The following is a 27,723-nucleotide window of genomic DNA, read 5'->3' as shown; positions in this document are numbered from 1 at the left end:
TGGCCATGGATGTGGAGAAAAGTTCATAGTTACAGTAAAAATTATGTAATTAATGTTTACCAGTTACGGTGGAGCCTGCATTTCTTCATGAGATCACAGAAGTGATTATTCAGTGCAGACAAGTAATGGCTGGTTTCAGAAGATGAAGAATGAATGAATGTCCCTCGAGTCGAAGGAGGAATAATGAAAGCCATAGCCTGAGCTCATCTGGACCTACGTCCTTCATCATGATCCTTCATGTTGCCTACCCTCAAAATTTCAACGTTCTTAAAGGGGTACTCCGCCCCTAGACATCTAATCGCCTATCCAAAGCATAGGGAATAAGATGTCTGATCATGGCGGTCCTGCTGCTGGGAACCCCCGCAATCTCTCCTGCAGCACCCCCGTTCATCTATACACGGAGTGAGCTTGGCTCGGTGCCTGATGAATGGCAACGATAGGGCCAGAGGATCGTAATGTCACGGCCCCGCCCCCTCATGTTGTCACACCACGCCCCTAGATGCAAGTCTATGGGAGGGGGCGTGGTGGCCATCATGCCCCCTCCCATAGACATGCATTGAGGAGGCGAGGCCCCCTCCGGCCCCTGCATCTCTAGTAATCAGGCACAGAGCCATGCTCGCTCCGTGCACAGATGACAAGGGGTGCCGCAGCCGAGACTGAAGAGTCCCCAGCGGTGGGACCCCTGAGATCAGACATCTTATCCCCTATTCTTTGGTTTGGGGATAAGATGTCTAAGGGTGGAGTATCCCTTTAAATAGAAAAAAGATCTTCAAAGTCAAACTTTTGCAAGAGAGCTTAACTCCATATTCACTATCAGCCTCAATATATTTAAGAGATTTTACTGATAAGGATAAAAACATTACTTCATCCTACTTGATTACCTATAAATAATGGCATTTCTGCTTCAGGCTTTTTTTATTGTTGTTTTTGTACAAATGGCTTGTTTGTCCACGGTGTTGGTGACTAAAGCATTTCACAATTTTCACCCTTAACCCACAAGGGGGTCAGGACCTTCCCAAAGGGTATTTTCAGGTTACTATCCCTGGAAAAGCCTCCATTAGTAACATCTGGCATACAGACCGAGGCATGGGGCAGGAATCAAAGACAAATAGTGTCCAGGTCAAGATGAGACATCGTGATGCAGGCGGTGCGTTGTATGAAGCGGGTTCTTTCATTAAAGGGGTTATTCAACATAAGGTGACTTTACTAATTATGTGTCAGCCAGTAATGAACATGCTTATCAAGGATCCATGCTTCTAGCGATGGTAAATAGCCGTGTCCTGTGTCCCCCATCATTCTGCTGGCTTGTTTGTGTGAACTGGCTATTTCCTGTTTGTGTGGCCTCCCTCAGACTAAAATCCCCAGGATCCTTTGTTTCTAGGTAGGAAGTGACTTATCTCCCTCCCACACATCAGCCACCCCACCCATTGCAGCACAGCTAGGCTAGTGATGCATTGTCTCGGGATGTGCTGCAACCTGGGAAAGGCCTGAAATAACACTCATTTTGAATGCTGCAAAAAATGAACATTGGGGAAAAGATCACATAGGAATTGTGAGAACAGCCATCAAACACAGGTACAGACACTACATTATGGACTACAATAACTTCACAGCCCCTGTAGCATCTATATATATATATATATATATATATATATATATATATATATATATATATAACCCAATGTGTGTAAGCTCCAGCATCACGTCCAAACGGCTAAAGATATTAACATGAAACTGGGCAAACATGTTACTTATATGTCAACAACAAACATAGGATAATTTAACCCTTACTCACACCCATTTGCCAGGGTCTGGGTTTTTGTTTAGAGGGGTTATCCAGGAAAAAACTTTATTTTATATATCAACTGGCTCCAGAAAGTTAAACAGATTTGTAAATTACTTCTATTAAAAAATCTTAATCCTTTCAGTACTTTTTAGCTGCTGAAGTTGAGTTGTTCTTTTCTGTCTGTCAAAGTGCTCTCTGATGACTCGTGTCTCGGGAACTGTTCAAAGTATTAGCAAATCCCCATAGCAAACCTCTTCTACTCTGTGCAGTTCCCAAGACAAGCAGAGATGTCAGCAGAGAGCACTATGGCCAGACAGAAAAGAACAAGTCAACTTCAGCAGCTGATAATTTTTGGAAGGATTAAGATTTTTTAATAGAAGTAATTTAAAAATCTGTTTAACTTTCTGGAGCCTGTTGATATATATAAAAAAAAAGTTTTTTCCTGGAATACCCCTTTAAAGTCCCATACAAGTCTATGGGAAATATATGTTACTGCATAACTTCCAAACGGCCAGAGACATTTCAATAATATTTGGTCACATGTTAGTTATATGTCCACTTAAAATATAGGATAGTTAATTTAACCCTTAACTACCCCCATTTGTGAGGCTCAGGGTTTTTGTTTAAAGTCCCATGCAAATCTATGGGAAATGTTTGTTCCCACATAACTTCCGTACGGCTGGAGATATTTCAATAATACCTGGTCACATATTACTTATATGTCAAAGAAAAATATATGATAGTTAAATTAACCCTTACCTACATCCTTACATAAAAGATGGGTTTTTGTTTCAAGTCCCATGCAAGTATATTGGACTTCCATTACCTTACTCCACAAGTTCTGCTCTGCATCTCCTGGTGAATGTGTCAGTCCAGCTTGCAAGTCACACTCCATCTCACAAAGACACACCCACTGTTTAAGCCCAACCCCTTTTATTATCTACCCTTTTTGTGCATTGATCTGGATTGCAGATTATGCCCAGTCCCACAAAGCCACGTCCCCTTCTATTTTCAGCTTACAATATCTTCATCACAAATCAGTCCCACCTGAGGAGAGGATATGAGCATGGGACAAAAGGACGGGATATGAGGATGGAATATGAGGATTGGACATAATGATGGGATATGAGGACGGGATATGAGGACGGGATATGTGGACGGGATATGTGGACGGGATATGAGGACGGGATATGAGGACGGGATATGAGGAGGGGATATGAGGACGGGATATGAGGACGGGATATGAGGACGGGATATGAGGACGGGATATGAGGTTGGGATATGAGGACGGGATATGAGGATGGGACATGAGGATGGGATATGGGGACGGAATATGACAACAATATATGAGGACGGGATATGAAGTCAAAAGCTTCTTCCTTTGTTGATTTCCCTCCCCAACAAGGATTAGAAAGGAAAAAACAGGCAACGCAAGGTACTCAGCTAGTAGTTAAATAAAAGCAAATACTAAAATACCCTTTTTAAGACACCTTCAGTTCATATGTCTTGGCCCATCTATTGTGGGGAATTCACTTGAATGACCAGCATGCAATGCTACATTTTTCCAGAAACAGCCAAGTCAGACTTGGTCTCTCCAGAAGGTCAGGTATCACAAAGGCCTCAGCTAATCACCAACCCCCTAAAAAGGGGTCGTCTTCATTAGATTCTAGCCAATAATGACAACAGAGAAGCTGAGAGAACCTCTAGAAACTCTAACAGTGGTCATATTAGTTAACATCCGGTTCTCCTAGAAAAACATATAACTGATAAAAGACTGACTGAAACAACAAGACAGAATATAACGATTGTAGGATTAAACTTTTTCTTTATTCAAAATTGGGGAAAAATAAGCTTCGTAATGCAAATAAGCAGGATCTGGCCTCCACTTTTATATATCTCTATGCAGATGATATGCCTGCCAGAGGATGAGTTATACTATCTTCTCATAATAAAATAATCTGCACATAAAGCGACAAGGTCCCCTTTAAGAGTAAAGCAGTTGCAGATGATAATGGATTATTATATAAACACAGAACTTCTAACGCTGTATACAAGAGTGTCGTCATCTCAACACAACGTGACCCCCATCATGTAGCGGAGCGGGCACAGTGCAGCTTCTATATTTATATGAAAATTGATGGCTTTGTTTATGCACTTTTTAAGCAATTATTCTCAAGGCCGGGAGTGTTAAACAAGAACAGAAGTTCGCACAGCAGAAGGATAACAATAATAATTCTTCATGTACACGTCTCACTATAAATAGAGAGCAGCTTTAGATAATATGGCTGCTGACCATAATGAGAAACTGCTGGAACTATGCTGACAATAAAATGAAATACAACAAAAAGTAGAACAACCTATCTCCCCCCCTTCCCGATCCTGAGCCCTTAAAATGCAACAATTAGTTATTCCTGAATAATAATAAAAGAACAAAAAAAATAATAATTATATATATATATAGTGTGTGAAAAGGAATGATAAGAGATTTAAGTACTGAACTCTGGAGTATAATGAATACTATAATGCTAGGTCAGTACAAGTAATGTGTAAAGTCCACTGCGCCTACATCCATTGTTCCACCTAACCAGTTTGGCTTGGGACACTTCTGAAGGCAACGTCTAAGTGGTACCCCAGTTTTACCCTTTAACCCCTTGAGAACACATGAAATACATGTACGTACGTGCGCAATCACTGCGTCTCCCGTCATGGTGATTGGATAAAGATGGCTGCTGTAAACAGCAGCCGGGACCCAACGTTAATGGCGGACAATTGCGCTGTTGTTTGCCAATACTGATCATGGCATCTAAAGTATCTGCAGGGTTTTGTGAGTCTCGTCGGAACACCAGCAGCACAATTGCGAGAATCCAATGAGTCAACATGGAGGCCAGAGGTCACCTTACCTTTCCATGCTGCTCTGCTATGATCCATCTGTATGGTCTGCCCTTTGGCAGGCTATACAAGTGGATCACAGATATTACTGATCAGTACTATACCAATGAATATCACTGAACAATAACAGCAATGAATAGATTACTATAAATAGACTTGGACTTGCCTCTTACCGCTCCCAGTATCCTGCTCCAGTCCTCTAGTGAGGCCAGTAATTGGCTAATCAGCAGTGTGAGTGACGTATTAGGCCCTGGCACCAAGTAGACCAGGGCTCCATATATCACAATACAGCTCAGCAAATCATCGGCCATCATGGGACAATGGGACAATGCTGCTGCCGGCGATTAGCTAAGCTGCAGTCTGGCACGTCGATCTTGGGCAACCAGGAAGAGGAAAGTGTCGCAGGACATCGGAGGCTTTGGGGGAGTGGGAGGCAAGTCCAGGTTTTTTGGAAAAGTTCTACCTGAAGTACAAACTGATCAGTATAAGACCCATGCCAATCAGCTGTTTGAGGAGTCCACGGTGCTTGTGCAATGAGGTTACAAATGAGGCTAGTACAGTATTTTCCAGTACATCGTGCCTTGCAGCTGATGTAGACATTGAGGAGGCTGCACTGCTTGCAGAAGCCTTCAAGTCTCTTTAAACAACTATGGGCATGCTCTAGGAAGGACCCCCACAATGGCTTGATATCTCTTTAGAGAGAAAAGTTAGGCAAAACTATCCTCAATTTAGTTGATACCCTCAGTCCCATTGTCGCCAAACAAAATGAAAGGATAATGTGCTGCTGAAAAACATATAACTTACCAACACCAAAAATAGCATGCAGCAACAAAGGTGCAAAAAATGTATAAATCTTTATTAGACACATCTATCTATATATATATATAAAACTCAACGTGTGTGTGTGTGTGTATGTATATATGTGTATATATGTGTGTATGTATATATGTATGTATGTGTGTATGTTCCAGCATCACGTCCAAACGGCTAAAGATATTAACATGAAACTTGGCACACATGTTACTTATATGTCACCAACAAACATAGGATAGGTAATTTAACCCTTACTCGCCCCCAGGGGCGGAGTTTATGTTTAAAGTCCCATACAAGTCAATGGGAAATATGTTACTGCATAACTTCCAAACGGCTGGAGATAGTTTGATAATACTTGGTCACATGTTACTTATATGTCCACTTAAAATATAGGATAGTTAATTTAACCCTTAACTACCCCCATTTGTGTGGGTCGGGGTTTTTGTTTAAAGTCCCATGCAAATCAATGGGAAATGTATGTTCCCACATAACTTCCGTACGGCTAGAGATATTTCAATAACTGGTACACATATTACGGGTCGGGATAGGAGGTCGGATAAGAGGTCGGGATAGGAGGTCGAGATAGGAGTACGGGATAGGAGAACGTGATGGGAGGTCGGGATAGGAGGATGGGATAGGAGGTCGGGATAGGAGGTCGGGATAGGAGGTCGGGATAGGAGGTCAGGATATGATGACGGGATAGGAGGTCGGGATATGATGACGGGATATGAGGTCAGGATATGAGGACGGGATATGGGGTTAGGATATGACAACAATATATGAGGACGGGATATGAAGTCAAAAGCTTCCTCCTTTGTTTATTTTCCTCCCCAACAAGGATTAGGAAGGAAAAATCGGGCAACGCCGGGTACTCAGCTAGTATGTGATAAAAACATGATAAAAGTTGTATAGGCACAATGGACACAAAGTCCAGTGATGCCCATTGTGCCTATACATCTTTTATCATGTTTTTATGACATGTGTCCAGGGACGTCTTTTTATCGTGGGGAAAAAGGGGCAGCTGCCCTGGGCCCTGTCATTCCTAGGGGCCCAAAGAAGCTAGCCCTTTAGCACCATGCTAAAGCAGTTAGCTGCCGCCGGTATAGGCAGGACCGGCCCCAGAGGTGGCTCTAGCATGAGGCCCCCGCCTAAGGCCTCACGGAGTCGTGCTAGTGGGGAGCCTTGCTCAGGGCCCCGACTGCCGCAACTCCCTGCTCTCTGGCTCACCGCTGGGATTTAAGTTTAATAAAGCGGTTCCAATCCTGCCTGCGGGCCCCAGGGCTGCGCCCGATCAGCCCCTGCTGCCCCACTGTCACTTTAAGAGAAAGGGCTGCTGGGGATGGTCGCGTGCCAAAGGCACAGCTCCTGATTAGTCATTAGTATCCTGCCCACCCATCCTCGCCCCCCGGCTGCTCACCGCAGTGCTGACTGCTGAAGAAGAGAGACGGCAAACGGAAACCACCTCTCACAGCCTCTGCGGCTCTGCCTCTCCACTCCCCGCCTGACACCTCAAGTGAAAAGAGCTCCACTGTAGTAGCGCCGGCATCAGTATAAAAAGCAGGTCTGGAGGAGGTCTGGCCGTCCTGAAGTCTCAGTGGCCGGGCCTGGCAGCATGCATGAAGAAATGTCTGTGCCCTCAGGCCTATACTATATACATAACAGTATATGCAGTATTGGCCAGCCAGAGGACACAGCACAGACATTGGTATACAGTGACATAATACTGCTAAGTCAGTGTTTCCCAACCAGGGGGCCTCCAGCTGTTGCAAAACTACAACTCCCAGCATTCCCAGACAGCCGCATGCTGGAAGTTGTAGTTCTGCAACAGCTGGAGACACCCTGGTGGCACCCTGATTAGGAAACACTATGCTAAGCTTTGTGAGGTACCCACCGCCCTGGCTGTTAGATTATATATATATATATATATATATATATATATATATATATATCAGCCAGGACAGTGGGTACCTCACACAGCTGATGTATATACAGTGGGGATCAAAAGTTTGGGCACCCCAGGAAAAAATTTGTATTAATGTGCATGAAGAAGCCAAGGAAAGATAGAAAAATCTCCAAAAGGCATCAAATTACAGATTAGACATTCTTATAATATGTCAACAAAAGTTAGATTTTATTTCCATCATTTACACTTTCAAAATAACAGAAAACAAAAGAATGGCGTCTGCAAATGGTTGGGGACCCTGCGGAGTTAATATCTTGTACTGCCCCCTTTGACAAGTATCACAGCTTGTAAACGCTTTTTGTTGCCAGCCAAGAGTCTTTCAATTCTTGTTTGTGGTATCTTTGCCCATTCTTCCCTACAAAAGTCTTCCAGTTCTTTGAGATTTCTTGGCTGTCTGTCACGCACTGCTCTTTTAAGGTCTTTCCATAGATTTTAAATTATGTTGAGGTCAGGAGATTGTGAAGGCCATGGCGAAACCTTCAGTTTACGCCTCTTGATGTAATCCCCTGTGGATTTCGAGGTGTGTTTAGGATCATTATCCATTTGTAGAAGCCATCCTCTCTTTAACTTCATCTTTTTTCACAGATGGCATCAAGTTAGCATCCAAAATTTGCTGAAATTTTATTGAATCCATTTTTCCTTCTACTCATGAGATGTTCCCTGTGCCACTGGCTGCAATACAAGCCCAAAGCATGATTGATCTACCCCCATTCTTAACAGCTGGACAGAGGTTCTTTTCATCAAATTCTGTTCCCCTTCTTCTCCAAACGTACCTTTGCTCATTCCAGCCAAAAAGTTCAATTTTAACCTCATCGGTCCACAGAACTTGTTCCCAAAATGCATCAGGCTGGTCTATATGTTCATTTGCAAAGTTCAAACGCTGATTTTTGTGGTGAGGATGTAGGAGAGGTTTTCTTCTGATGACTCTTCCATGAAGACCATATTTGTACATGTATCTCTTTATAGGGGAATAGTGTACCACAACTCCAGTGTCTGCCTGATCTTTCTGGAGGGATTGTGCAGTCAAACGTGGGGTTTGAATTGTTTTTCTCAGAATCCTGGGAGCTGTTGTCTGATATTTTTCTTGGTCTTCCAGATCTTGCTTTAACTTCCACTGTTCCTGATGACTGCCATTTCTTAATTACATTCCTAACAGAGGATATTGATATCTGAAAACGTTTTGCTATCTTCTTATAGCCTTCCCCAGCTTTGTGAGCGTCAACTATTTTCAGCTTCAGATTTCTAGACAACTGCTTAGAAGAACCCATAGTGCTGATTGTTGGGGCAAGGTCAGATGAGTGTGGGCATTTAAAACCTTTGAGATTGACATCACCTAGTCTTCCCAGATGATGATTGAGAACAATCCATGACACTGGCAGGTCTCAGCTTTGCAAAGGGGGCAGTGCATGCTTTAAATTCTGTTTTCTGTTATTTTGAAAGTGTAAATGATGGAAATAAAATCTAACTTTTGTTGACATATTATAAGAATGTCTAATCTGTAATTTGATGCCTTTTGGAGATTTTTCCATCTTTCCTTGGCTTCTTTATGCACATTAATACACATTTTTACCTGGGGTACCGAAACTTTTGATCCCCACTGTAGCTCCGCAGTATTATGTCACTGTATACCAATGTCTGTGATGTTTCCTCTGACCTGGCTGGCCAATACTATATATGTTATACACGTAGTATGGGACACAGCACAGACATTGGTATACAGTGACATAATACTGTGGGGCTATATCAGCTGCTTGCCCTGGGTCCAATTAAAGACGGCCCTGTATGTGTCTAATAAAGATTTATATATTTTTTCGAATCTTTGTTGCTGTATGCTATTTTTGGTGTTGGACCCTCAGTCCCATGTAAGCCCATGGCAGTTTTCCCTATTATGTAAGGTTTTTTTAAATTATATTTTTATTCTGTTGAATGACAATAGGATAAAAACGCAGATCAAAAAAAAAAAAAAAAATTTATGGGCTTTTGTGGTAAAATTTCTCTGATTGTAAAAAAGGGTCATGTTACTTATTACAAACTGTTATGTCTGGATCAAGAACAAATTCTCACTCTAATTCTCATGCAGCACCATCCAGAATCCACAATAAAGGGTCTTATCGTCTTTGATCTCACATTAGGACAGATTGTTGACATATATTGGACACAATGTTTACAGGCATATTCTAATTACATTGTCAGGAACCATAATGGTTTTTCATTACTGTGCCCCTGTGTGGTCTCTACATGATGCACACCATGATCCAGTGGTTCTACTCTGTATGGCCATATTATAGGGGTCAATGTTTGTAAAGTATTTTGGACTGTTATAGTGTGATCATGGAAAACCATTATATTTATTCTAATGTGTTAGATTATCCCCTACTTAAAACATGCCACTTATGAAAACTACAAAGTCCTCCTAGATCTCCAATCTGGGGCCTCTAGATGTTGTCGGGGCATGCTAGGGCTGTAGTTTTGCAAAATCTGGAGGTCCACAATTTGAGACAACTATGCTAGATCTTGGTGTTTTTACTTCATACCTCAGTAGTTTGTGCTCTAGACCTCATCTTCTTCTAAATTTACTTACAGAAAGAATTTATAATTGTCGGCAATATTAAAGATATAGTGAAGCTTCAGTCTGGACACTGGTCACCATCGCTCCAACCTTGCTAGCTCACATTTTATTATACAGTGGGACAAAAAAGTATTTAGTCAGCCACCAATTGTGCAAGTTCTCCCACTTAAAAAGAAGAGAGAGTCCTGTAATTTTCATCATAGGTATACCTCAACTATGAGAGACAGAATGAGAAAAAACAATCCATAAGATCAAATTGTCATATTTTTTAAGAATTTATTAGTAAATTATGGTGGAAAATAAGTATTTGGTCACCTACAAATAAGCAAGATTTCTGTCTCTCACAGACCTGTAACAACTTCTTTAAGAGTCTCCTCTGTCCTCCACTCGTTACCTGTATTAATGGCTCCTGTGTGAACTTGTTATCGGTATAAAAGACACCTGTCCACAACCTCAAACAGTCACACTCCAAACTCCACTAATGGCCAAGACCAAAGAGATGTCAAAGGACACCAGAAACACAATTGTAGCCCTGCACCAGGCTGGGAAGTCTAAATCTGCAATAGGCAAGCAGCTTAGTGTGAAGAAATCAACTGTGGGAGCAATTATTAGAAAATGGAAGACATACAAGACCACTGATAATCTCCCACGATCTGGGGCTCCACGCAAGATCTCACCCCATGGTGTCAAAATGATCACAAGAGCGGTGAGTAAAAATCCCAGAACCACACGGGGGGAGCTAGTGAATGACCTGCAGAGAGCTGGGACCAAAGTAACAAAGACTACCATCAGTAACACACTACACCGCCAGGGGCTCAAATGATGCAGTGCTAGAAGTGTCCCCCTGCTTAAGCCAGTACATGTCCGGGCCCGTCTCAAGTTTGCTAGAGAGCATTTGGATGATCCAGAAGGGGATTGGGAGAATGTCATATGTTCAGATGAAACCAAAGTAGAACTTTTTGGTAAAAACTCAACTCGTCGTGTTTGGAGGAGAAAGAATGATGAATAGCATCCAAAGAACACTATAGCTACTGTGAAGCATGGGGGTGGAAACATCATGCTTTGGGGCTGTTTTTCAGAAAAGGGACCAGGATGACTGATCCGTGCATAGGAAAGAATGAATGGGGCCATGTATCATGAGATTTTGAGTGAAAACTTCCTTCCATCAGAAGATGAAACATGGCTGGGTCTTTCAGCATGACAATGATCCCAAACACACCGCCCGGGCAACGAAGAAGTGGCTTCATAAGAAGAATTTCAAGGTCCTGGTGTGGCCTAGCCAGTCACCAGATCTCAACCCCATAGAAAACCTTTGGAGGGAGTTGAAAGTCCGTGTTGCCCAGCAACAGCCCCAAAACATCACTGCTCTAGAGGAGATCTGCATGGAGGAATGGGCCAAAATACCAATAACAGTGTGTTAAAACCTTGTGAAGACTTACAGAAAACATTTGACCACTGTCATTGCCAACAAAAGGTATATAACAAAGTATTGAGATGAACTTTTGTTATTGACAAAACACTTATTTTCCACCATAATTTGCAATGTCTCTCATAGTTGAGGTATACCTATGATGTAAATTACAGGCCTCTCTCATCTTTTTAAGTGGGAGATTTTGTACAATTGAAGGCTGGCTAAATACTTTTTTGTCCCACTGTGTCAATTTATAATGTGCTCTCTCTCTCTAGCATTCCCTATCTATCTCTTTCAGCAGGGAAGAACCCACACATGCACAAATAATTAGCACTACTTAAAGGGGTACTCCTCCCCTAGACATCTTAACCCCTATCCAAAGGATAGGGGATAAGATGTCTGATCGCAGGGGTCCCACCGATGGGACGCCCACAATCTCGGTGGCGGCACCCCAAACATCCGGTGCACGGAGCAAACTTTTGCTGGCAAGTCTATGGGAAGGGGCATGACAAGTTTCCATTGTAATAAAAAGGCTTTTATCTCAGCACGGGCAAGGGAGATATCAAAAGGTATTTATCCATATATCTACCCCTTTCAGCAGGGAGAAAGTAAAGAGTCGCACTTATCCGGATGTGAACACTAGATTTGAGCAAATCTACAGTAAGTTGATCCCAATCTGAATTGTACTGATCATTTATCGATTTACTTAGTCTTGAAGGCAATTTCTTCTTCTACGCAATAGAGACGAGCTGCTGCTGTATGTGCAATGTTTTCTCTTGCCCACTCCAGCTGATCACACCAACCCCGCCATGATTATTCATCTATGCCTCCCTCTCTCGGCATGACGGGGGCAGTGGCATTGCCTGGAGCATCGGGAGAAAGCACAGCCCAAACAGCATCAGTCAGAAAAATTACAGCATAAGAAGAAAAATAAACATATTGAAAACAAGATGGATTTCTCCTGAACGGCTGAACATTTTGCCCAGCAAGAAGTATCAGAAAAAGGGTCACCCGCACTATCTACCTGTCTATTCAAAAATGACACAATGGAGGAGCACCGTGGTAAACTTGGATTCTTTATCCAAGTGGGTGCGCAGCTCCAGGACCAGACCAAGTCCTACAGGAAATATCCAAAGAGGTAGAATCGGCACTCCAATGTAAGGTGAAAGCAAAAAGGCGTTTATTCACACATCTGTAACACGCAACATTTCGGCTCACCACTAGTGGTGAGCCGAAACGTTGCGTGTTACAGATGTGTGAATAAACGCCTTTTTGCTTTCACCTTACATTGGAGCGCCGATTCTACCTCTTTGGATATTACCTGTATATTCAGGTAAGAGTGGGTGACCCTGCTGTCAGTTTTGCTTTAAGCAACTTTGGATGTAGCTGCTGACGTAGGCGGTGATCTGAACAGTTCTGTATGATCACACCGCACATGACAGAAATCAGAAGAAGTGAAGACCCAGGCCTGTCACATCAATCACATGTAGGTGTAGACGATAACAGACGTACATTTATGTAAGGTTTTACACAATTTCTCCAATATAGACTAAGGCACAATGAAAGAAAAATACGGAAATCTAGTTTATTATGGGTGGAGGCCTCTTACCAGTGTAACCAGACATAAGGATCTCCTGCACACCGAACCTATGGCGCCAGAACTTGAAGCCATGATAAATTAGAAAAACAAAACTCTGATACCGTCTTCTCTCTGTGCAAAGATTTCTAGGTTCAATTTAGAAATACGAGCATCGAGCATCTCAAGGGACTGGGCTCGATCCTCACCCAGATGTGGAATAAGGATCATCCATATTACTAAACACTTAGCACGTTACATTATGACTCATTACACACGATCTGTCTCCGCCATATATAGGAAATTGGAATTGGGGTCTACATGGAAGAGTAAAATTATGCGGTGGAGCCACTTAAGAGTCACACAGTATAATATTACCACAAGTGTAACAAAGCACACAAAAAATGAGCCATAAAAAGTGGTTACGCTGCACAGGAGAAGTGGATAGGTTTTAAGATCAGATTGCTCACAATTCACTTGGGCATCCCATGCGAATACAGTTCTGCTCTGAACTCACCTCCCACTTAGAATATTTTGGTCTGACGGGACCCAGACTGTATTTCAGCCATAGCACATGGTATAAATTATCGCCACAACAATATACTGCACTGTATCACATGACCAGGGGGGACAGATGGTCCCCTTCTCTAGATCATACCCATGCTCTTCATTACCTAGAATAATGTAACTCGTATCCAAACCTTGCAAAGACTTTTATTAGTATGAATCGGTCTAGACTTTGCACAGCCATGGATCAGTAATTCAATTAGATTTCAAAGGGAAGAATCTAGATTTACTGAAAGCGAATACAATACCTTCCTGTGTCCTCACCTCCCAATAGCAGCAATAAAACAAACCTCCAGAGGTTTACACCTCAATGCATGGTAGAGCAACAACAAAGTAAGGCCCTCCTTCAATAAACCGCAGAGTGCTTACAATGCCAAAGGTCAGCAGGAGGAAAAAAGTGTATCACTCCGCAGATTTCATTCTGGGCAAAACAAAACAATCCATCTGATATTTAATCGCATCAATGTTTTTTTGCTAAATAATTGTCAACTGGCGGAATCTCAAACACAAAAAACTGGTGACACCTCTGGCTCCGGGCCACGATTGTACAAGGAAATTACAATGGTGTATGTGAGGCCGGGAATAATAAGGGCGCACGTGCCAACATTTTATAAGGTGGCGAAGGCCAAAGTCCTTGAGAACCAGATACGAACCAACCAGAGTTAGAAATGGCTGAAATGTAAGTCACTGCTCCAATGTCATGGATTACTGAATCATTGGTTATAGGTGGAGGAATGGGTCCTGCACAGACCAATTTTACTTATATTCTCTGGTAGAAGAAAACTAATGTGTATGGGGCTCCAGAGTGTAAGACTATTTAAAGGAGTTTTCCCACCTCTCACACTTCCTAGTTTTCAGGTGGGTGGGATCCTCATATTTGACTTGTACCTGTCATTATATTTTATATATTGTAGGTTATACTATTATATGTATATTTGTAAAATACATTTGTTAAAAAAATTTGCATATTTTTAGGTACTTGTCCTCAGTGTACCGAGTCCTGCTTGTCCTCAGTGTACCGAGTCCTGCTTGTCCTCAGTGTACAGAGCCCTGCTTGTCCTCAGTGTACCGAGTCCTGCTTGTCCTCAGTGTACAGAGCCCTGCTTGTCCTCAGTGTTCAGAGCCCTGCTTGTCCTCAGTGTTCAGAGCCATGCTTGTCCTCAGTGTACAGAGCCCTGCCTGTCCTCAGTGTTCAGAGCCCTGCTTGTCCTCAGTGTACAGAGCCCTGCTTGTCCTCAGTGTACAGAGCCCTGCTTGTCCTCAGTGTACAGAGCCCTGCTTGTCCTCAGTGTACAGAGCCCTGCTTGTCCTCAGTGTACAGAGCCCTGCTTGTCCTCAGTGTACAGAGCCCTGCTTGTCCTCAGTGTACAGAGCCCTGCTTGTCCTCAGTGTACAGAGCCCTGCTTGTCCTCAGTGTACAGAGCCCTGCTTGTCCCCCACACTTCCTGTATTTGGTTTCCTCACAGAGACACACAGACAATAGCTGCAGGGACAAAAATATACAATTTTTTTTAACCAATGTTAAATTGGTTTTTAACCAATATACATATAACGATATTATCTACATTTTATAAAAAGTTTTTGTTAATGATAGGTACCCTTTAAGCTTCAAGGTAGCAATGCTCTGGGGATATTAATGCTAATGGCCTAAACATGCACAATCTGAATGTCTCCCAGACTTCTGCAGGGCCTGGTGCTATTAGTGCTGGGATAACCAAGAGGTTTGCCTGGAAAAGCTTCAGGTCCCTGGGTCGAGAAGAAGGGTTGGTTAGTAAATAAATAGAGTAAGCAAATGAGTCAAGGTAAAAGAATCAAATTATGACTTTGTATTAGCTTTGTATTAGTTTTTAATAGGTCATATGTACAATATTACAAATCCTGTAGTGAAGATCTCTTAACAATTCAGTTTTGATAAAGAACAAAAGCATCAAATATTAGACCCATTACAACAGCCCCAGGGGCATTGGGAGGGATATGGTTCCTGTTTTTTATTAAAAGACAGATTCACTAAAAAAGAGCAGGAGATCAGCCCCTGCCCTGCTGCTACTCCTCCCCTCTCACAGCATGAGTCCCCTCATAGGATGAGGCTCACAGCTGCATTATTACCCTCCCCCTATCCTCTATGCTTTTAGTTACTGTGTTAATAAATATTAGTTTCTTTTACCAACTAAGGAGGCATGTGAGCATTCAGAGAGAGACAGGAAAAGGGGGACAACAGGCTGCTGGGGGGTGACCAAGAGGCCACTTTTCAAGTGCATGTTTTACATGTTCAGATCTATTTATCCATCTTATATCTGTTTATCTATCTATCCATCAATATTATATCTGTTTATCTCTCTCATATTTATCTATATCAGTTTTCCAAACAGTGTGTCTCCAGCTTTTGCAAAACTACAACTCCCAGCATGCCCTGACAGCCAACAGGAGTTGTAGTATTGCAATAGCTGAAGACACACTGTTTAGAAAACACTGATCTATATCTCTATCTATCTACCTACCTCACATCTACCTACCTCACATCTATTTATCTATAAACACAGAATGACTGGACCTCTCTTAGTCAAGGTCCAGACCACTTGCACCAATCTACACGTTTTACTTGAGTGTTGCTCTCCTCCTGCTATTTTCCTACCTATCTTGTAGCAAGATGCATGTTTTAAACTAAGATATTTACTATAAGAACTGTGAATATATGGAACAGTCCACCTCAGGAACTTGTCACAACAGGAACAGTTGATGGCTTAAAAGCAGGCTTAGGCTGGGTTCACACTACGTTTATGACATACTGTACGGGGACTGGATCAGGCTGTGAGATGGGAAAACTGGGCACTCCCGTTTCCCAGCCAGACTGTATGCGGTTTTGTGACTGGACCTAAAACCGAGTGTTACGCCGAGCGCTCCGGGTCCCTGCTCCTCCCCGGAGCGCTCGCGGCGTTCTCCCTTCTGCAGCGCCCCGGTCAGACCCGCTGACCGGGAGCGCTGCACTAACATTCGTGATGGGGATGCGATTCGCATAGCGGGACGCGCCCGCTCGCGAATCGCATCCCAAGCCACTTACCCATCCCGGTCCCTGGCTGTCATGCTCTGGCGCGCGCGCGCCAGCGCTCTAAGATTTAAGGGGCCAGTGCACCAGTGATTGGTGCCTGGCCCAATCAGTCTAATTAGCTTCCACCTGCTCCCTGTGTATATTACCTCACTTCCCCTGCACTTCCTTGCCGGATCTTGTTGCCTTGTGCCAGAGAAAGCGTTAGTGTTTCCAAAGCCTGTGTTCCAGATCTTCTGCTATCCACATTGACTACAAACCTTGCCGCCTGCCCTGACCTTCTGCTACGTCTGACCTTGCCTCTGCCTAGTCCTTCTGTCCCACGCCTTCTCAGCAGTCAGCGAGGTTGAGCCATTGCCGGTGGATACGACCTGGTTGCTACCGCCGCAGCAAGACCATCCCGCTTTGCGGCGGGCTCTGGTGAAAACCAGTAGCAACCCTAGAACCGGTCCACCGACACGCTCCACGCCAATCCCTCGCTGACACAGTGGATCCACATCCAGCTAGCCGAATCATAACACCGAGGTATACCACGGTTTTAGGTCCGGTCACAAAACCGGATACAGGGAAAAAAATGAGCCAACCGGAGTCACTATCTGACTGCGATCAGCTTATTCAAATGAATGAGATACGGGCCGGGCCTGGCTGGGATACGGGAGCATCGGTTTTCCCATCTCCTGGCCGGGTCCGATCCCCGCATGTCATAAATGTAGTGTGAACCCAGCCTTAGATACATTCTTAGCACAGAATAACACATATGTAAAAATATAAAACCAGATCCCCTCCCATTCATCCACCCGTACCCCTTCCTTTCATCCATCTCCTCCACTCCTTGGTTGAACTTTATGGACACGTGTCTTTGTTCAACCATATGAACTATGTGACTATGGAACTACAGTGATCCCTCAACTTACAATGGCCTCAACATACAATAGTTTCCACATACAATGGTCTTTTCTGGACCATTGTAACTTGAAACCAGATTCAACATACAATGTACAGACAGTCCAGATCTGTGAGACATGTCACAACTGGAGGAACTGACCAATCAGAATGGGCATTTTAATGGTAAAGTACCTGTATTACTGAAGTGCATGCACTGACTGGTGTCTGGTAGTGCCCCCTACAGTACAGGGAGGTATTACATGTTCTGTACTACTCTGTACCTGTGCCAGGGTTAGCTGATCCTTTGGACACCAGGCAAGGGCGGCTCCTTGTTACTTTTTTAGGACACTGTGTATTCTGTACAGAACACTGAAGAAGCACCTGTCCTCTATATAGACCAGCATTTCCCAACCAAGGTGCCTCCAGCTGTTGCAAAACTACAACTCTCAGCATGCCCGGACAGCCTTTGGCTGTCCGGGCATGCTGAGAGTTGTAGTTTTGCAACAGCTGGAGGCACCCTGGTTGGGAAACACTGACAGTGATTTACAGCTCCAGCAGATCTTTCTTACTTTTATATGGAAGGATTTGCTTTATCTATATTAGTTATCTTCTTATTTTTCTTTAATCCTCATGTTTTCCTATTTTTGGATGACATTTTGGGGGGCTTCAGAACCAATTACCAGGTTTCCCTTGAGTTATAGTCTCAACATACAATGGATTCAACATACAATGGTCGTCCCGGAACCAATTAATATTGTAACTTGAGGAACCACTGTATATTACTGTTGTTACAAAACAATGTATCCCGAAAAGGAAGTCAGCTAGAATAGAAGTCACACCGATGCTTCTGCCTTATGGATGTAGTGACCAGGAAACCTTCTCTGTCTGACCAATTTTAGGCCAATTCTCAAAGCATCATCCACACCTAAAGCTATGAACTGTCCGGCATCCTCCTCTTTATACTGCCTGTGACATACGGACGTCTCCCGGAGCCAAGTAGGTGTCACAAGGAGCAGATCTTTTGGCTGTATGTAGATTAGAAATAACAAACACTATGGCCTGGATCGCAGCGTCTGCACAGGGGCCGCCGGCTCCTTTAGAACTTTAGGCATATGCAGATTTCCATATGAAAGACTGGAGAGAAAAAATAAAAAATTTGGGTAAACAACTGGAATTAGGGAGGGGACTCGCTTCCCAAGGTTAGATCCTACAGCCGGATATTAAAGGATGAAAAAGCCGCTGGGGGTGAACAGTGTGAACTTTTTTTTTCCTGCCATAGATCTGTCACTTCTATTTCTAGCAAGTTATTAATTGAAACCCTATAAAAAATCAGTCTGGGATTAGAACCTTTATAAACACATGTAAAGAGTAACTGCAGAAAGGCAACAGGGGGCAGCCATTTTGCTTGACTAATCACCTGATTGGGCAGTCTGTATACACCGGCGTTTCCCAATTGGTGTGTCTTCAGCTGTTGCAAAACACTGGGACCCCCACTGATCACAAGTGCCCCAAGCGAATAAAGCAGCAACGTGCACGCTCAACCATTGCTCCTTTAACTCTCCTTGGGACTTCAAGAGATAACCAAATATGGCTGCCGCTCCATTCAAAGCGCACACTGAGCACATGGGACCACCCCATTCTAGCGGCCGGAAGGGTCTCAGCGGTGGAACCGTCAGGATCAGATACTTATACCCTATCCCAAATTTTATTCTTCCATTCCAAATTTTTTTTTTTTTATTGTTACTACCATCTGTATTAGAACTTCTTTTACTTAAAGGGGTACTCCACCACTAGACATCCTATGGATCGGGGATAAGATGTCTGATTGCGGTGGTCACCATAGACATTCATGAAGGGGGCGTGGCGTGATGAAACAAGGGCCGTGGCATGAGGTCACGACCACTGCTGCTGGAACCCAGTGTTCGTTCAGAACGCCGGGTGCTGATTAGAGCCAGATACTGATTTTTTTTTTTCCTAGTTGGTTTTCATTTTCTGGATTTTTTTGTACATTATTATGGGGGCAGTCATCTTGTCTGAGCTGTACTTAACAGCATGTAGAAAAAACACACCTTAATGAACATAGAAAGGAGATGTCCAATAAACAGGAGCTGTTCCATTCATATGAATGGGAAATGTGTCTGGGCATGCTCTGTGACCTTTTGAAGAGATCATTCCACAGGAAAGGGGGGAGGCTGAGCTGTGAGCTTCAGCTATTGTGAAGATTCAGTCTCATCTATACACTGGTGTCAACTCATTGTAATACTGTACACTTTACAGCCTAGTAGCAAAACTAAAAACTGAAAGATTTCAGGATTATTTTAAATATAGATTTATAATGGAACCATCACCTGCAATGAGATGGGACTGAGCAATGAGCCAGGAATAAAGTGCAGCAACACCCTTCTCCTGGCTCAGTTTAGTAATGACCGGGGGTCTCAGCACTTATCAAAACTCTTGACACGTCTGCATTATAGTAATGGAAGTGTAAAAGCTACGGTACTCAGTGAACAGAGAACAGATATCAGTGAAAAGCCCCATTCAGTATTAAAAGTATTCAGCACCTTCCATCACTATACAGTACATATGCTCTTTTTTCTTTTTGTGGGTCTGGAACACTCACTATATTAATATTTGCAACATGTATTTCCTTACTCCAGTGCCTCACCTAAAATTAAAGGGGCACTCCGCCCCTAGACATCTTATCCCCTATCCAAAGGATAGGGTATAAGATGTCTGATTGAGGGGGTCTCCCCGCTGGGAACCCCCACGATCTCATCCAGGGGCCATCACGCCCCCTCCCATAGACATGAATGGAGGGGGCGTGGCATGACGTTACGAGGGGGCGTGAGGTCGCGGCCCCGAACCCAGCGTTTGGAACAAAACATTCAGAATGCCAGGGTGGCATGCAGGAGATCGCGGGGGTCCCAGTGGCGTAATCCCCACAATCAGACATCTTATCCCCTATCCTTTGGATAGGGGATAAGATTTCTAGGGGCGGAGTACCCCTTTAAAAAGTAATTGAACAGCTATCCAAAAAAAACATTTTTTATACATTTCTTTACCCTTTTTCCCCCCCCTTTGTGTCTCCATGGTAACAGACTACAAACAAACCTTGTGTAGTCTAATGCTGCAGCCATATGTTACTGCTGTGCAGTTGTCCTCTTTTTTGACTAAGTACCAAATTCTGTAATCACACCAATAATACAGTGTGCCACTCTATTAGCATATTCATAATACAATTTTATATATATCATTTTATTTTTTACTTACTTCCTGATGCAGCCATGAGTGTAAACAATAGATGTTTTCCAGAGTAAAATAAATACATATAGGTCTATGGGAAAGAAAACAACTATTCTTTACACTGGTGGCTGCATCAGGGACTATGACTATACTGTTCTATTTAGTAAATCCAATACATTATGTATTATTTCCAGGACTTTTTTTTATTGGTGGCCTATTCTTCAGATGTCATCAATATGTGACCAGCACCCCCACCAATCAGCTGTTTGCCAGAGTGTGTAGTGGCCGTGCTGGGTTACTGCAACTTAAAGGGATACTCCGGGGGAAAACTTTTTCTTTTTAAATCAACTGATGCCAGAAAGTTAAACAGATTCGTAAATTACTTCTATAAAAAAAAATCTTAATCCTTCCAGTACTTATTAGCAGCTGCATACTACAGAGGAAATTATTTTCTTTTTGGATTTCTTTTCTGTCACGACCACAGTGTTCTCTGCTGACACCTCTGTCCATGTCAGGAACTGTCCAGAGCAGCATATGTTTGCTATGGGGATTTTCTCCTGCTCTGGACAGTTCCTGACATGGACAGAGGTGTCAACAAAGAGCACTGTGGTCGTGACAGAAAAGAAATCCAAAATGAAAAGACTTTCTTCTGCAGTATACTGCCGCTAATAAGTACTGGAAGGTTTAAGATTTTTTAATAGAAGTAATTTACAAATCTGTAACTTTCTGGCATCAGTTGATTTAAAAAAAAAAAAAAAAGGTTTCCACCAGTGTACCCCTTTAACTTCTATTTACATCAATTGGAGCTGAGCTGCAGTAACCCAGCATGGCCACTACACAATATATGGAGCTGTCTGCTTCCAGCTCTTTTTCCTCTATAGATGGATGATGTGGTTCTGGCAAACAGCTAATGGGTAGTGGTGCCGGGTGTCAGATGCCGACTGACTAGATATTGATGGCTTATCCTGAGGATAGCCCAATATTTACAAAAAGTCTCAGGAAACCCTTTTAAACTAAACAAAGGAAATGGAAATTCATTTAAAAACGTATTTAAAAGAATCCTCAAATTTCTAAAAGACCAAACACACTTCTGAAAATGAGGCACAGTTAACACTCTTAGAGGCGCAAAAAAAAAATGCAGTAAAAACACAATTCTTTGAATATTCCCCCCCCCCCTCTTTTCTATTAAAGACTATATATCCCACACACAATAAGTGAGAAATCAGAGGATTTAAGTCCAAAATAGGGAAAGCTGGAAGAGTTGTCATAACTTGAAATTACATTATGGTCAAAGCCAAGACTGTACAAATAAGTGAAACTCCGAAAGAAAAACAAATAGTGCGGGCGAAAGCCGATACTCCCCTGGCCAAGGCAATCTGTAGCAGTTATTATGCAGAGTGTTATGTATTCATCTGGGTTCAGTAACTTGAACTTGCATGCGAGGGCTTTGAAGAAAAACATTTAATCAAACACAAGCCAGCCGTCTTAAGATTCCTTGGATACGCTATTTTGGCACTTGTCGGCACATTACACAGAACTATGGAGAAGAAAATGGTGGTGTCTCATATCTATAACATTTACATTCTATAGAGTGATGACAAAGAACATTCATGATCCTTCAAAGACGTTGTCCATCTACAACTCTATGTAGAAATTCTAAAATCCTAAGAGTAAGTGGGAAACCAAATGCAGTAACCCAAGGCATGGTGCCCTTAGCAATCTGCTTGGGCAATGGTGAGGCTCATATACAGCTGGGCTTAGAGTAAATATGGCTATACACCTTCAATAGCTAGCGACCAAATGCTCATTCGGCTGACAGCTATTTCATCCAACATGAATTCTAATGTACTTCTTGGTGGTTGCTTATCTCCCTTAAATGAAATCTGTCACCAGTGTCACCTGCACTTACCTGTCAGTACCAACAGATAGTACAGGTGACACTGATGACAGTGGTGTTCCCCTTGTCCCGTTCCATGGCGGGGATCTCCGGTAGTCTTGGCCATTAGCTCCAGCTCCAGGCACCCGACTTGGGGCACGGGCGGAGTTTAGCGTGAGACCCAGCAGAGAGCAGCAGCGGCTTGGGGTGTCACTAACCTCCGCCCATGCCCCAAGTCGGGTGCACGGAGCTGGAGCTAATGGCCAAGATTAACGGAGATCCCTCCCAGAGAACGGGACAAGGGGAATACTGCTGTCATCGATGTCACTTGCACTCTCTGTCGGTACAGACAAGTTAGTGCAGGTGACACTGGTGACAGATTTCCTTTAAAGGGGAACTCCGCTCCAAGATGTCTGATCGCGGGGGCCCGCAATCTCTGTGCAGCACCTGACGTGTGACGTCACCCCTTGAGACATCACACCCCCTCGATGCAAGTCTATGCAAGTCCCTTCCATAGACTTCCATTGAGGGGGCGTGACATCACAAGGGGCATGGCCATGATGTAACAACCTCTGTCGCCTGCTCCAAACATTCGGAAGAAAATGTTCCGAACGCTGAGGCAGCGGAGTACCCCTTTAAGAACAAAAGAATCGGGCACTAAAATTCAACATGCCCGATCTAATATCGTCAAGGAAGAATTTAGACAAGCCCATTCACCTAAGATAGTCCTTATATATAATGACATTCAGATGCCATAGTGCTTTTATCTGCAAGGCCTCACAGCTCTGAAATACTAAATTGTGTTCTGTGTTACATATGCTTCCTTATATTCAATGATCTGGACATTGTGGATAATCTGAGGGACACTGTATGTGACATTTGAGGCGGATACCTGTCTTTTAGCTGATGGCTATTTGCAAAGTCATAAAATCATATTTTCTTTCCAAGCTTAAGAGACGGAGAGGCTGGGCTGAGCTGCAGCATGCATGTCTCCTTTCTCCCCCACCCTTCCCTGTATGAATGATATACAGGGATCAGTGTTGGAAGTCAAACCCTGCACATCAATCATGCAGAGCAGGGAGAGAGGAGGCATGCATGCTGCAGCTCAGCCCCGGCCTCTACGACTATTAAGCTTGGAAAGAAAATATAATTTTTTGCAAACAGCCATCAGCTAAGAGACAGGTAGGATTTGTTTTATTTCTTTATCTGCCCATATCTGCAGCCCTCAGCATGGTACATTGCTGACAGATTCCCCCCTACTTGCAACTAGCATCATCCGGGAAAAGTCCTTATTGGGGGCTCATAGTTACAAGCAGTTCCCACAAAAGGTTTTCTCCAGTCTCCTCTGAGAAAATTAAAGGGCTACTCCGGTGGTAAACTTTTTAATTTTTTTTTAAATCAACTGGTGCCAGAAAGTTAAACAGATTTTTAAATTGCTTCTAATAAAAAATCTTAATCCTTCCAGTACTTTTTAGCTGCTGAATACTACAGAGGAAATTATTTTCTTTTTGGAACACAGAGCTCTCTGCTGACATCACAAGAACAGTGCTCTCTGCTGACATCTCTGTCCATTTAAGGAACTGAATAGGTATATATCAAATTTATCAACCCATGGAGGTCTGGATATGGAGTCACACTCAAAATCAAAGTGGGAAAACCACATTACAGACTGATCCAACTTTAATGTAATGTCCTTAAAATAAGTCACAATGAGGCTCAGTAGTGTGTGTGGCCTCCACGTGCCCGTATGACCTCCCTACAATGCCTGGGCATTCTCCTGATGAGATGGCGGATGGTCTCTTGAGGGATGTCTTTCCGGACCTGGACTAAAGCATCCAACAACACCTGGACAGTCTGTGGTGCAACGTGGCGTTGGTGGATGGAGCGAGACATGATGTCCCAGATTTGCTCAATCGGATTAAGGTCTAGGGAATGGGTGGGCCAGTCCATAGCATCAACTGCTGACACACTCCAGCCACATGAGGTCTAGCATTGTCTTGCATTAGGAGAAACCCAGGGCCAACCGCACCAGCATATGGTCTCACAAGGGGTCTGTGGATCTCATCTTGGTACCTAATGGCAGTCAGGCTACCTCTGGCAAGCACATGGAGGGCTGTGCGGCCCCAAAAGAAATGCCACCCCACACCATTTCTGACCCACCGAAAAAACGGTCATGCTGGAAGATGCTGCAGGCAGCAGAACGTTCTCCATGGAGTCTTCAGACTCTGTCACGTCTGTCACATGTGCTCAGTGTGAACCTCCTGTCATCTGTGAAGAGCACAGGGCGCCAGTGGCGAATTTGCCAATCTTGATGTTCTTTGGGAAATGCCAAATGTCCTGCATGCTGTCAGGCTGTAAGCACAACCCCCACCTGTGGACGTCGGGCCCTCATACCACCCTCATGGAGTCTGTTTCTGACAGTTTGAGTGGACACATGCACATTTGTAGCCTGCGGGAGGTCATTTTGCAGGGCTCTGTCAGTGCTACTCCTGCTCCTCCTTGCACAAAGGTGAAGGTAGCGGTTCTGCTGCTGGGTTGTTGCCTGCTGCTGGGGTTGTCTTCCATGTCTCCTGATGTACTGGCCTGTCTCCTGGTAGTGCTCCCATGCTCGGGACACTACGCTGACAGACACAGTAAACCTTCTTGCCACAGCTCGCATTGATGTGCCATCCTGGATGAGCTGCATTACCTGAGCCACTTGTGTGGGTTGTAGACTTCATCTCATGCTACCACATGCATGTGAAATTGATTGATAATCAGTGTTTCTTCCTGAGTGGACAGTGTGCTTTCACAGAAGCGTGATTGACTTGGAGTTACATTGTGCTGGTTACATGTTCCCTTTATTTTTTTGAGCGGTGTATTTAGTCAGCCACCAACTGTGCAAGTTCTCCCACTTAAAAAGATGAGAGGGCTGTAATTTTCACCATAGGTATACCTCAACTATGAGAGACATAATGAGAAAAAAATGGTGGAAAATAAGTATTTGGTCACCTTCAAACAAGCAAGATTTCTGGCTCTCACAGACCTGTAACAACTTCTTTAAGAGTCTCCTCTGCCCTCCACTCGTTACCTGTATTAATGGCACCTGTTTAAACTTATCAGTATAAAAGACACCTGTCCACAACCTCAAACAGTCACACTTCAAACTCCACTATGGCCAAGACCAAAGAGCTGTCGAAGGACACCAGAAACAAAATTGTAGACCTGCACCAGGCTGGGAAGACTGAATCTGCAATAGGCAAGCAGCTTGGTGTGAAGAAATCAACTGTGGGAGCAATTATTAGAAAATGGATGACATACAAGACCACTGATTATCTCCCTCGATCTGGGGCTCCACCCCGTGGTGTCGAAAAGATCATGAGAACGGTGAGTAAAAATCCCTGAACCACACAGGGGGACCTAGTGAATGACCTGCAGAGAGCTGAGACTAAAGTAACAAAGGCTACCATCAGTAACACACTACGTCGCCAGGGACTCAAATCATGCAGTGCCAGACGTGTCCCCCTGCTTAAGCCAGTACATGTCCGGGCCAGTCAGAAGTTTGCTAGAGAGCATTTGGATGATCCAGAAGAGTATTGGGAGAATATCATATAGTCAGATGAAACCAAAGTAGAACTTTTTGGTACATAACTCGTCGTGTTTGGAGGAGAAACAATACTGAGTTGCATCCAAAGAACACCATACCTACTGGGTGGAAGCATCATGCTTTGGGGCTGTTTTTCTGCAAAGGGACAAGGACAACTGATCTGTGTAAAGGAAAGAATGAATGGGGCCATGTATAGTGAGATTTTGAGTGAAAACCTCCTTCCATCAGCAAGGACATTGAAGATGAAACGTGGCTGGGTCTTTCAGCAAGACAATGATCCCAAACACACCGCCCAGGCAACGAAGGAGTGGCTTTGAAAGAAGCATTTCAGGGTCCTGGAGTAGCCTAGCCAGTCTCCAGATCTCAACCCCATAGAAAACCTTTGGAGGGAGTTGAAAATCTGTGTTGCCCAGCGACAGCCCCAAAACATCACTGCTCTAGAGGAGATCTGCATGGAGGAATGGGCCAAAATACCAGCAACAGTGTGTGAAAACCCTGTGAAGACAGAAAATGTTTGACCTCTGTCATTGCTAACAAAGGGTTTGCTGAACGTGATGCCGATCACAGGATCCCGGAGTGTGTGCAACCCGCAGTAGCGGGGAGCCGGAATAAGTCTAACCGGTTTCTCTGCACTCACCTCAAGCCGGTTAGACTTATTCCGGCTCCCCGCCACTGCGGGTTGCGCACACTCCGGGATCCTGTGATCGGCATCACGTTCAGCAAACCGTGTCTGCAACAACGGAGAGTATTGTAATACCTGTATCTCTCCATTGGACTGCTGGCTACGATCACACCCGTGGGATGGCATGCAGAATTAATATGCCATTTACCCATCATCTAACAATGCTATCTCTATGAGCATATGACATCTTTATTGTTATATATGATACTCAGTTTCACTTGTGTGGTATCTGTATATTCATAGCTTCTCCTGAGGATGCTCCGAATGGGAGTAGAAACGCGTAGAGAACAATTGATATACTATTGAGATATTTTTGAGACATTTGATGAGAATATCTGACATACATATGAGATATCTTTGAGACATTTGATAAATCCATCGGATGGGTGGTGATCCAAACGGATCCTGTGTCGCATTTTTTAGAATTGGTGATGGAATCAAATTTTGGGTGTTATTTTATCAGAAACATTAAAAGTTATGTTTTAAATAGCACTCCCCCCAAAAACCTTAGATTTTTGTTATCAGGTTTACTACTCTAATTTCCACCATAATTTGCAAATACATTCTTTAAAAATCAGACAATGTGATTTTATGGATTTTTTTTTCTCATTGTGTCTCTCATAGTTGAGGTATACCTATGATGAAAATTACAGGCCTCTCATCTTATTAAGTGGGAGAACTTGCACAATTGGTAGCTGACTAAATACTTTTTTCCCCTCACTATGTATGTATGTATGTATACTATGCCACGATAGGTCGCCAATTTCATACAATGGTCTCCTCTTAAGAAAACTCTGGCATGCCCTATTGGGCGCTATTTTACCAATGTATTGT

General features: G+C 43.5%; 1 protein-coding gene across 5 annotated transcripts in view; it reads right to left on the bottom strand.

Moving 5' to 3' along the window:
* The window catches only part of THADA (THADA armadillo repeat containing), a 706,980-nt gene that overhangs the window by 75,031 nt on the left and 604,226 nt on the right, over positions 1 to 27,723 (bottom strand). Inside the window, exon 37 of one of the 5 annotated variants that reach the window (XM_056568136.1) lies at positions 18,477 to 18,636. The exons of the other annotated variants lie outside the window; for them this stretch is intronic. Within the exon in view, the coding sequence (XP_056424111.1) occupies positions 18,599 to 18,636 (38 nt within the window). The 3' untranslated portion in view covers positions 18,477 to 18,598. Of the gene's footprint in view, positions 1 to 18,476; positions 18,637 to 27,723 lie in introns of those variants that run through there. 5 annotated transcript variants of the gene reach the window in all.

Source organism: Hyla sarda, chromosome 3 (genome assembly GCF_029499605.1).
Source record: "Hyla sarda isolate aHylSar1 chromosome 3, aHylSar1.hap1, whole genome shotgun sequence".
Taxonomy (NCBI): domain Eukaryota; kingdom Metazoa; phylum Chordata; class Amphibia; order Anura; family Hylidae; genus Hyla; species Hyla sarda.
This window is presented reverse-complemented; position numbering and strand designations above follow the sequence as displayed.